The 13099-nt window shown below is 38.9% G+C and overlaps 1 protein-coding gene across 1 annotated transcript in view; it reads left to right on the forward strand.

The window, feature by feature from the left end:
* The window catches only part of LOC126185211 (transmembrane and coiled-coil domain-containing protein 4-like), a 136103-nt gene that overhangs the window by 31087 nt on the left and 91917 nt on the right, over window positions 1–13099 (forward strand). Inside the window, exon 4 of the mRNA XM_049928094.1 lies at window positions 7072–7204. Coding sequence (XP_049784051.1) covers window positions 7072–7204 — 133 coding nt within the window. The remainder of the gene's footprint in view (window positions 1–7071; window positions 7205–13099) is intronic.

Here is a 13099-nt window from a genome sequence, read left to right on the forward strand (position 1 = left end):
GAAACAATGCTGCTTTCTTTGATAATGATCAACAAGATCCACATAATAGACTGCGTATGATAGAAGATGTTCTGAACGAGAGTTTAGCGAAAACTTTTCTCTGTTTGAAAATCTTTGCAGACGCCTCTTTAGTACATTACATTCTGCACAGAAATTAGAGTCATCTTAGATTTAAAAATCTAGTCAGTTGCCGTGCTTCATTTCTGACTGTATCACTACTAGGCAAAAGAATAATACGAATATAAACATGACATGATACGTTTATTCTTCCGCGTTTGCTGTTTTCTCACTAGTTTCGTAGTTTATTAGGCAGACAGGATTTAAATGAGACAGCAGCAAACACGAAAGAATACGTGGCAAAATGTTTATATTCGTATTATTCTTATGGTGAAGAGAATACTGCATGTGATTCACAATTCATAAAAGTTCCTGTCAGCAACCATCTCTTCTCACAGGTGGGAAAAAATTCAGAACGTAAGAGTTGGCCGTATTGACAAACGTCCCAAATAGTCTTGCCAGTCGGATTTTCATAGTACATTGAAATGTTGCTACATTCGAAGATGAACAATACGAAATTTGTATTCACTTCGTTGGATAATGTATGAAAATGCAGTGGTCAGAACTCGGAGCAGAGAAAAAAGCTCATCTTTCAACTTTTTTTAAATTTATTTACTCACACAGAGGTTTTGGTGCCAGTATTTATCTTTGTGCCTGCAAAGCATGCCTGTGTAGCACTACATATATTAGACATTTAGACGGCAGAAGTTAGTTGTGGCTCACCTGCCAACATTTTTCAGAACTTCTGCTTACTTTGCACTCGATTCTAAGCCACAGGCGGTTTTTTGGATTACAAAAACAGGAAAAAAAAACGTGCGGCTTAGATTCGAGTAAATACGGTAATGCAGTTTCCATGTTCATTCAGAACTTTTTTTGAGTGTAAGATTACTTACTTTCTTTCATTTTTTTCTCTGAGTGGTACATTTTATATTAGTTTGGGAAGAAAGAAAGCTGAAATACTGTAGAAACAAGCCATGTTGGTGTTTTGGTTGCTTTCCCTAAACTCTGATAATGTTTAATTTATCCACTTGTTTTCTTTGTGATATACTTATCTCTCAAGCCATCCGCTATAAAAAAAAGGTCCAGACATCTATGATATGTAAAAACAAATACTGCTAATAATAGTATGAGGAACAACAACTCGTGCAATTGAGCTGTGCCTGCAGTATTCACAATGCCATCATTCTCATGGCAGTCTTTGGTAGGAAATAAAAGCCCTATGCTGTTAGTATGAGAAGTTGTGAATGTAGCACTCTTGATACTGCACTTCGAGTTTTTGCACTGACATTCTAGGAAAGAAAAGTGTGAATTAAGTGACTGTAGTGGCAGCTAGTGACAGTGAATGACTAAATGGTATTGTGGCTTTCAGCACATAATGACTTTTCATCTGAGGAGGCATTGTGGAATGAAGATAGTATTGGTGACAGGAGTGAACTATAATCATAATGTAGTAGATATAGGAAGTTACAGCACTAGAACATTACACTGAGGTGATGAAAGTCTAGGGGACCTCCAAATATCATGTTGGACTTCCTTTTGCCCAGTGTAGTGCAGCAACTTGATGTGGCATGGACTCGGCAAGTTGTTAGAAGTCCCCTGCAGAAATATTCAATGATGCTGCCCCTGCAGCTGTCCAGAATTGCGAAAGTGTTGCCAGTGCTGGTTTTTGTGCACAAGCTGACCTCTAAATTATGTCCCATAAATGTTCAGTGTGATTCATGTCGGGTGATCTAGGTGGCTGAATCATTCACTAAAATTGTCAAGAATGTTCTTCAAACCAGTCACAAATAATTGTGGCCGGTGACATGACATTGTTGTTTTGGAATGTGAAGTCCATGGATGGCTGCAAATGGTCTTCAAGTAGCCAAACATAACTGTTTCCAGTCAATGATCAGTTCATTTGGACCAGAGAACGTAGTCCATTCCATGTAAATACAGCCCACACCATTGTGGAGACACCACCAACTTGAACCATGGCTTGTTGACAACTTAGGTCCATGGCTTTGTGAGGTCTGCAGCACACTTGAACTCTACCATCAGCTCTTACCAACTGAAATTGTGACTCATCTGTCCAGGCCACAGTTTCCAGTTGTCTATGGTCCGACTGATCTGTTCATGAGCCTAGGAGAGGCACTGCTGGTGATGTCATTCTGTTAGCAAAGGCACCTGCATCAGTTGTCTGCTGCCATAGCCCATTGACACCAAATTTTGGCATGCTGTCCTAACGGATACATTCAATGTATGTCCCACATTGATTTCTACAATTATTTCATGCAATGTTGCTTCCCCCCCCCATTGACAACTCTACACAAATGCCGCTGCTCTCAGTTGTTAAGTGAAGGCCGTTGGCCACTACATTGTCCATGGCGAGAGGTAATGCCTGAAATTTGGTATTCTTGGCACACTCTTGACACTGTGCATTTTGGAATATTCAGTTCCCTAATGATTTCCAAAATGGAATGTCCCATGTATCTAGCTCCAACTACCATTCTGCATTCAAAGTCTGTTAATTCCTGTCATGCAGACATAATCATGTCGGAAACCTTTTCACATGAATCCCCTGAGTACAGATAACTGCTCTGCTAATGCACTGCTCTTTTATAACTTATGTATGTGGTACTACCGCCACCTAGATATGTGCATATTGCTATCATAGGACTTTACCTATAGAGGCAGCATGGCTCAGTATTTATGAAGGCACTTCCAATGACATGTTGATTCCATGACATGTCAAATTGCTGCACAATGCCGAGCAAAAGAGGTCCAACACAGTACTGGGAGGTGTCCCATGACTCTTGTCACCTCAGTGTAGTTTCTGCTGGTTTCTTGCCAGCGTATGACTGCTGGAAGAGGGGGTATGGTGGGCACGATTCGAAAGGTTATAGGAAATGTCCTGAAGGGCTGAAATTACTTGTTGTACTTACTCAGATTGCTCAGTCAGAAGAGTGTTGCCTTTTATGAGCAAATATCTAGAATTGAATTGTTTCTAAGACTCACTTGTAATCTGTCAGAAAGTTTGAATATACTGTTATGTTTTCTACAGATATATTATCTCAAGGAAAGAGGACTGTATCAAACTATGGCTTATGTCTGTTGCAAAAACATATAAAGGACATCAAATGTGCACTGAAATACTTTCATAATACGAGAGAAACTGCTATCTATAAACGCAATGACTCCTGAGAAGGGTACTTGTGAGAAGACAGACGTGATATCCTGTCCTCAAGCTCCCATGCTGCATTCAAATGGGACTCGCCCATATACTTTGAAGACATTGCAAAATTTCGTGATGGTGTAAAATCCAAGTTGAAAAGTATGCAGCTCTAACAATAATAGCCTATCAAATGCTTTAATGCAGGAGTCATGAGCAAATGAAATACATTCACAAAATTAGGGTTATATTCAGCAATTTTTTTTTTTTTCTGTTATGGGTGAAGAATGGAATGCTAACACCCAAACCTAGATGCAACCAGTGAGACTTTGAATGGTTTACTTGAGTTTTATGGAAGGTAGGAACCAAAGAAGACTAGATAGGTCAGCAGTTAGAAATGACAGAATTTTGGGAGAGGAAAGCAACAAACTACAGGAATAGAGAGAATGTTAGAGGATGCAGGCAACAGCATCATCTGTTATAAGACTGGTGTGTTCAGGAGTAAAATTGAGGGTAAATAAAGTACATTATGGGTAAAAAGGAAAGGGATAGTGGTGAAATGGAAATTTTTGTTACTGTAGGCCCAAAGGATATTTGCAACTGAGACCAAATGGGTATTTCAAGAAAGTGAAGGTACTGATGAGATAGTGAGCCTACTGTGACAGGCTAAATCCACGTATCTGAAAACCATGGTAAAGAGATGGACAGTGTAGACATTGTTAGATTAGATTAGATTTACTTTCATTCCAATTGATCCGTAGTGAGGAGGTCCTCCAGGATGTGGAACATGTCAGAAAAACAACAATACATGACAAATATTTACAACTCAAACAAATAAGCTAATGTACCATTCCACAGGTCCCAAGTGGAATGATCGTCATTTTTTAATGAACACTAAGAGTCATTTTACAAATATTAATGCACTGAATTTAAAATAAAAAAGTTTTTTATTTATTTATAAGGTAATAAACATGTAATACAACTACTGTAATACTTATTTACAATAAACACATTACTGCACTGAAATGGTGCAGAAGTTAGATTAGACTTACACACACACACACACACACACACACACACACACACATTTTCAGTGAACACATTACTGCACTGAAATTGTGCAGAGGTTATGTTGTATTTATATACAAATCAGTTGGTTTTACTAAGAAATTCATCAATGGAGTAGGAGTTGGCCACCAATAAATCCTTTAGGCTTCTCTTAAACTGAATTTCATTGGTTGTTAAGCTTTTTATGGCTGCTGGCAAGTTATTGAAAATGTGTGTTCCTGAATAATGCACACCCTTTTGTACAAGACTAAGTGACTTTAAATCCTTGTGAAGATTATTCTTATTTCTAGTATTGATTCCATGAATTGAGCTGTTGGTTTGAAAAAGTGATATATTTTTAATGACAAATTTCATTAAGGAATAAATATATTGGGAAGCTGTAGTTAGTAGCCCTAGTTCCCTAAACAGGCTTCTGCAGGGTGTTCTTGAGTTCACACCACATATAATTCTTACTGCACGTTTTTGTGCCCGGAAAACTTTAGCTTGGCTTGATGAATTACCCCAAAAAATAATCCCATATGACATTATGGAATGAAAGTAAGCATAGTATGCCAGCTTTTTCATTTTTGTATCCCCTATGTCTGACAAAATTTGCATTGCAAACAGAGATTTGTTAAGACGCTTCAGCAGTTCTGTGGTGTGCTCCTCCCAGTTGAGTTTATTATCAAGCTGTAATCCCAAGAATTTAACACTGTCCACTTCTTCTATCTTCTTGTCATCGTATGTTAGACATATACTCTTGGGACACCTCTTACAAGTTCTGAACTGCATGTAGTGTGTTTTTTCAAAGTTTAGTGACAAAGAATTGGCTAGGAACCAGTGATTAATGTCCACAAATATTTTATTGGCTGATCTTTCTAAGACTACACTTGATTTGCTATTAATTGCAATGTTTGTATCATCGGCAAACAAAACAAACTTGGCATCTGGTAATGTTAATGATGAAAGGTCATTGATATACACAAGAAAAAGTAAGGGCCCCAAAATGGAACCTTGTGGGACCCCACATGTAATTAGTTCCCAGTTGGATGATGCCTGATAGCTTGATACATGTCTCTTTCCTAATAACACCCTTTGTTTCCTGCCAGAGATATAAGATTTGAGCCATTTTGCAGCATTTCCTGTTACGCTATAATATTCTAGTTTACTTAAAAGGATATTGTGATTTACACAGTCAAATGCCTTTGACAGATCACAAAATATACCAGTTGCCTGCAATTTTTTGTCTAATGAATTAAGCACATTTTCACTGTAAGTGTAGATAGCCTTCTCAATCAGAACCTTTTAGAAATCCAAACTGTGACTTTGACAGTATGTTATTTGAGATAAGATGGTTATAAAGACGACTGTACATTACTTTTTCGAAAATTTTTGAGAATGCTGGCAACAGTGAAATTGGATGGAAATTTGATGCTATTTCTTTATCTCCCTTCTTAAACAGTGGCTTAACTTCAGCATATTTCAGCCATTCAGGAAATATTCCACTGATAAACGACTGGTTACACAGATAGCTTAATATGTTACTTAGCTCAGAATCACATTCTTTAATTAACTTTGTTGATATTTCATCATACCCACTAGATGTTTTTGATTTTAAAGATTTTATGATGGACATTATTTCTGTTGGGGTAGTGAGGGTCAAATTCATATTATGGAAGTTCCTTGAAATGTCTGGTCTAAGGTAATCCATAGCAGCATCTACCGAACCTGACAACCCCATCTTTTCAGTAACAGTTATAAAATGTTTGTTAAAAAGTTCTGCAACACTATACACATCTGTCACCAATGTATCATTTACTCTTAATGCTATTTGTTCCTCTTCATGTCTGGTTCTACCGGTCTCCTCCTTCACTATATCCCATATTGTCTTTATTTTGTTATCTGATATGACTATTTTTTCCTTGTAATATATTTGCTTTGACATCCGTATTACAGTCTTTAATATTTTGCAGTATTTCTTATAATGTGCTATATCATCAACATTGGAAATGTTTCGGATTGACAGATACAGTTTTCTTTTTGTTTTACAAGATACTCCTATTCCTTGAGTAATCCATGGCTTCTTTGTAGACTTTGCTCTAACCTTGGTAAGTTTTGGTAGACAAGTGGTAGACAAGTGGTAGACAAGTGGTAGACAAGTGGTAGACAAGTGGTAGACAAGTGGTAGACAAGTTAAATCTTTGAAAGTGATGCAAAACTGTTTGCAGAAAGTAAGGGAAGGTTATATAGGGTCTGAAACTGAAACAAGCAATACTCAATTTTATATGAAAACTCTGTTGCTTCGGGGATGAATAACAATAGGTTCCAATAGAGCAAACGGATATGGCAACAACTCTGACAAAATCACTGTAATTGACTTTAAGGTACTGTTGAATGTGGTAATTTGCAAAAGGATGAAGGTCTTTATTGGAGTCAGCCTTTTGAAGGGATGTAAATATAAATGTTGTGAGTGTGGGGTGGACATTTATGATTATTTCTTAATTGTTATGGAAATGATGATTTGATGGTATAACAGGTAAAGTGATAGTGCATGGCAGCACACAATTCATCAGTGAACAGTGTGGGGGCTTGACCTGTGTAGATGTTGTTAATGTCTGACAGCAGTTTAAGGTTATGATGGGTATGGGACTATGTGTCATCTCTCATATGCTTTTCAAGGAGCAGATGGTAAGTTTGAATAGACACTCCACCTAACCAATGATGATTTTAATTTATGTAGTATTTTAATAACTTGGTTGGTTGCTGTGCGGCTATAGTGTATTAAGTTGTAGATACCACTTGTTTTGTAATTTCAGGGGAATATGATGCAAGGATGCGTGTTCTTATTCGTCATGTTGCTGCTGAGCTTATGGTTCCCCAACAGATTGTTGATGAGTGTGAGGAAGCTGTTGTCGAGTGCTTTACTGAAGAGTTCAGAGGAATGTCTGAGTATGTACACTGTTGCATTCTGTTAGTTTAATTATGATAATGTTAGGCTTTTTTTTAGTTTAATGTTGCAGCAGTTAATCCAAGTAAGTTGATTGTAGATGGAAAAGATTTATACTATAAGTTCCTGAAATAGTAGTACTCTCTGTTCACAGTGACGAAAATGAAACCTGTATGTTTACGAGGGTAATTCCAAAAGTAAGGTCTCCTATTTTTTTTGTAGGTATATAGACCTGTTTATTTCTACAGTGGTTTACATCAGTTTACAGCTTGAACATTTAGCTATTTTTCAACATAATCACAATTTCTGTCGATGCATTTTTGTAGACACTGTGGCAATTTTTGTGTGCCCACGTCATACCAGCTCACCGCCATGCTGTTCAGAAAGTTATGAAACTCTTCCTTCACCTCATCATCAGAGCTGAATGGCTTTCCGGCCAAATGTTCTTTTAACCTAGGGGGCAGGTGATAGTCACTGGGCGCCAAGTCAGGACTATAGGGTGGGTGGGTGATTATGTTCCACTGAAACTGTTGCAGGAGAGCAACGATTTGCTGAGCGATGTGTGGGCGAGTGTTGTCATGGAGAATGTGTATGCCCTTGTTCAACATTCCTGTTCTCTGGTTCTGAATTGCCCGTTTGAGTTTTTTTCAGAGTCTCACAGTACCTGTCAGCATTAATTGTGGTCCCAGTGATTCAGCTCCGACGACAAGGTGAAAGAAGAGGTTCATAACTTTCTAAACAGCATGGTGGCGAGCTGGTATGACATGGGCATACAAAAAACTGCCACAGTGTCTACAAAAATGCATCAACAGAAATGATGATTATGTTGAAAAATAGCTAAATGTTCAAGCTGTGAACTTATGTAAACCATCGTAGAAATAAACAGGTCTATGTACTTACAAAAAAATAGGAGACCTTACTTTTGAGATTACCCTCATATTTTACAATAACACAAATAAATTATACCATTCACATTATTAAGGATCTGTCAGAGCATGTTAGCATGCAACCTATTTTTAAACCTTGAACTGTGTCCTTATCTGTGACAAGTTTCAGAAAAAAATAAGTGCAGTGCAGTGGACAGAGCCGGTGCAAGGCTCAAGTGACCCAAGCCACCACTTGGGGCAACAGGCTGAGAGAGGGTGCCAGAGGCCTCCCAACTGTAAGTTTTCCATGCAGGATGTATCACAATTAGTAATTAAAACTACCACAGGTGAAAGCGTACAAAAGGGGGGGGGGGGGGAGAGAGAAGAGGGGAGGGCACCAAATGATAAGTCTTGGGTGGAAAAATGTTCTTGAATTGGCCCTGGCAGTGGTTGAGGAGTTTACTATGGTCATGTTCTCACATTATAACTGAAGGCAAAGTAGGTGCCTCTGGAAATAGTTTTGAACACTAAAAGCAACGAGTGCAGATATGTGTGGACTTTTTTGCAGCATTAGTCTCATTTATTTTGTATTAATTTTTATAGATGACATTTCTTGGGAAAGTGCAAAACACATCTGTTGAAAATTAACTGCCTGCTACCACTTAGGTGATCAATTTTGGTGAAACTTGTCACAGTGCAATAACACAAGTTAAGATTGAAAAACCGTCATCTACTAATATACCTTGACAAATAGGTACCTAAAAATGCAGGCATGCATGGTTTTTTGTGTGACAATAGTAGATTAGTTACCTGCTGCTCTTCACATTTCAAAATCTGTTGAATTATTTGAACCTGTCTAACAACAGGTTTGCAAAAATATTATGTTTTCTCGGAATTCACCTACACATCTCACTGTTTCTTGATTTGCAGTTTTTTAATATAAAAGTTATCTGTCGTAAATAGCAGTCACAATAAGTGTTCATGTTGCAGACTGCATGCCATATGAGGAGAGAGGACAGTTAAAAGTCTGGTGACATGTCTGGGAAGGTAGAGGGAAAAGTGTTTGAACATATCCACATGGACTTTGATACACAGGAATAATTTTGTATATCGTTGTTACTAAGTACTGTATTTCATGTGTTTTTCAGAATAAAAGCTAAAACTAGTTTGAGTATAACAACCAAAGTGTATTGCATTAGGGTGGACACAAAGGAGCAGTTAGCACTTCAGTTTGACCAATAATGAAATTAACAACCAAGTCATTATGAAATCTACACCACCATGTTGCAGAATCTCACCAATTGTGCTAAATGAGTCCAAAATTTTTGGGCCATTTAGGAAGAGTCCAGTTGATTTTGTGACTTGCTTGTGTACCACTTCATGCCAGAAACAAGAGTGTAAAAAGGTCAGGTTTGAAGTGGGTGGCCGTGAAGCAGAAAGGGAGAAATCAGTTTTATCTTCCAGGAAGGCTGTGACTAGTGTTTCCTAGAATGTTTTTTATTTTATTTATGTATTCATCCAGGGATTATCTTACAGTGCTATAGGATTTGTTGCCATAATATAATGAAACATCTAATTCAAAATATATGTATACGTAGAATATTTAAGTGTTTTTTTTATGAGGATAAGACAGGTAGTTGTTTGAGGCCTTGTTGAATGAATCGTGCAAACATTTGCCTGAAATGATTCAGAAAACCTAAATCAGGATGACCAGATAGAGCAAACTCCATCTTCCCTAATATGTGAGTGTGTTAACAAATGCACTACCTCAAAACAAGAGTCTGTCACTGCACCCACTATGGACACAAGTGACTCTTAGACCACAGACATCCTGTTATGCCTCTTACTCTCCCTCCATTCTGTTCAGATAACTGACTCCACTCAGGCAAACACGCAACCCCAAGCATTGGCAGAAATGTAGGAACATAAAAACACAACATATTACCATGCCTTAGACAATGATGAAGCTTGTTGGCATTCAGAACAGCTTCCAGTGATATCAGACTGGATAAATGTAGGTCCTGTATGGTTTTCAAGAGAATTTTATACCCTTCTTCCTTCAAAATAATGGCAAGTTTAGGTAATGATGATGGAGGTGGTGGACAATTACACACCCTCCTCTCCAAAGTAGACCACGAAGGCTCAGTAATTTTGAGATCTGATGAGTGGTGGCAGGGGAGATTTCGATAATTCATCCTTGTGCTCACAAAACCTGTTCTCTATGATGCAAGCTGTGTGAACAGGGGGCCTGCCATTTTGGAACACAGCATCGCCATTGAGGAATGAACATTGTATCATGGGATGGACCTGTTCAGCCAAAATGGTCACATAATCATTGGCAGTAATGCAACCTTGCAGAGTAACCATGGAGTCCAGGGAATACTATGATATGGCTGCCCAAATAATCACCTAACCCCTACTTATTTCACTCATGGGACATAAACTTGGCCAGAAGTTGGAAACAGTGCGAAACAAGGATCATCCGACCAGATGACATTCTTCCATTGCTCCGTAATGCAGGTTTTATGGTTTTGGCACCATGTTTATCTGTTATGGGTATTTGCATCACTGATGAGTGGTTTTGGAATTCCAGTTTGCTGTGCAATTCCTTGCATATGGAGGTCCCTAGCTGTTGTCCTCTTACTTTTTGTCACTATCCTCTTCAATAACCATCCACCACAGTCTGTCAGCACACACATTATTCCGCATTGTGACTTAGCAGATGTTCCCGCTTTCCCAGTATGCAGTATAGCTTTTGGTACAGTACCTCACAGTACCTCTTGAAGCAACAAACACTTCAGCTACCTTTGTTATGGAAGCACCCATGATATGAGCACCAACAATTTGCATGTTTGTATTCACTTAGGTCCAACATAATGCACTCACGACTACACAGAACATATTTCTGACCACATGTGACACTTGCAATGTGTTGAGGACATTGCATTTCTTGTAGTGTTTCCATATGTTTGTCCGACCTCCGTATATCTCTTTCCATCCTAGCCCACATGATCATACGGGTTCAGTTTTAAATTAGTTGTGGCTCAACTACATCATTTTTCTGTGTCACTGTGGACTGCAACAGTTGTGTAAGTTCCCAGCTTCCATATGGCAGCTGTCTTGTGTAATATTGTGACTGCCATAGTGCAACAGGTCATTTTAAACTTCAATGAGAAGACAAAGCTTTGTGTCGCCAAGGTGAATACAATTTGTTTTCCCATATTTGGTTATTTTAAGGCAATTCCTGCATTATTCTAGACTGAGAATGTTTCTTATAACATATGTAAGGTGTCTAAGTAAACACATGCATGACATGCTTATTTGACTTTGTATGTGTGTTTATTTTGATTAGCATGATCATGTTAGCAATTTCTTGAACAAACTATCACCATGAGGATTGTTTCAGTATTTTTGCCTGATTCTACAGGTCATAACATGTGGAAATTACTACACATATCAGATAAAGGTGTAAGAAATTTCTCAGGGTGTAAAAGCTTTGCATTGTGATCATGTGTTGTAATGCAATAGGGTGTTGTAATTTCCCCTTTCCTTATTAACCACTACTCTGAGTTTTCTAAGTAATCTTTAATTGTGTAGTATGCATTACAGCCGAAGTATGTTTTTTGATAGAAAATGCAGTTTTGAGTTTTTTTGTTTGTTTTTCCGTGGTAAATACCAGGTGGTTATAATTAAACTTTCCCTATTCAACACGTTATAAGATGGAAACTAATTACCGTATGAGTACCGAACTTAATAGCATTAATGTCCAGAGTATGGGGTGCACGATTTCCATTTATCACAGCACCATTGTTGAGTTCAACTATGGCCACCAGGTGCTCTGATCAGTCATCGTGATTCATACTCACACACACCTGACCAGTTGCATTGCACTTGTTGACGTGTCAACATGAGCTTGGACAAAAGGGGCAGGGCACTATTGGTGAAACTCTATTATCAAAATGAGAGTAATGCTGTAGCTGCACTTTGAGAATATCGTTGGCTGAAAGGATTACAGAAGGGTCATCTTTCTCCACGTGCTGTGTGCACAGCATGATGAAGAAGTTCGAATCAACAGGAGAATTGGACGTTGTTCCGGGAAGAGGCTGGCGACTGGTTGCACCACAGGTGGCTGATGAAATCGCTGTTGCTATGGCAGACAATGCTGCATGCAATTTCCGATCATCAGGCTGTTCACGTGGTGTGTCATGACAGTTGAATATCCTGTGGTCCAATGTACACAAGGTGCTTCGAACCATTCTCAAACGGTATCCATACAAGATCCGTGTCATACAGCAGCTTGCACCACAGGACACACGAGAACATGTTGACTTCACCCTCCACTTTCTCGCAAGGACTGAAGTTGATGAGGGCTGGCCCTGGACCATCCTATGGACAGGTGAAGGTAATTTTTCTTTGATGGTTGAGGTAAACACACGGAATTGCTGAGTGTGGGGATTTTCACCTCCAGTCACTGTGCATGAAGTTCCTCTGTATGATGAACGTGTCACTGTATGGTGTGGCTTCACAGCTAGGTCCATCATTGGCCCATTCTTTTTTTGAATAGGTTGGCACTCAAGGACCAAAGACATGCAGTGTGACTGGCCATCATTACTGCAATATGCTTCGCCAGCATGTCGTACCCACCCTACAGGAGAGAGACGGATTGAACTCAACAGTTTCCATGCAAGATGGGGCCTCAACGCATGTTGCTTGTGAAGTTCACCTGCTTCTCCAAAACACATTTTGAAGTGATCAAAATATCAGCTGATCATTTCAAAATGCTTGGCTGGCACGATCACTTGATCTCACTCCCGGTGGTTTCTGGTTGTGGGGCTACCTGAAGGACAGGGGTTACCAGGGGAACATTCATACATGTGCTGATATGAAGGTAGCATACCTACGGATATGCTTCATTCTGCTGTTCAGAATGCAACCCTGCGCTTTCAGACTCTTCTGGACACTAATGGGTGCTATATTGAACCCCTTTTGTAGCAGTAATGGTACCAGTATGTAATGGTATGATGTACCATA

This window comes from Schistocerca cancellata, chromosome 4, assembly GCF_023864275.1.
Source record: "Schistocerca cancellata isolate TAMUIC-IGC-003103 chromosome 4, iqSchCanc2.1, whole genome shotgun sequence".
NCBI lineage: Eukaryota > Metazoa > Arthropoda > Insecta > Orthoptera > Acrididae > Schistocerca > Schistocerca cancellata.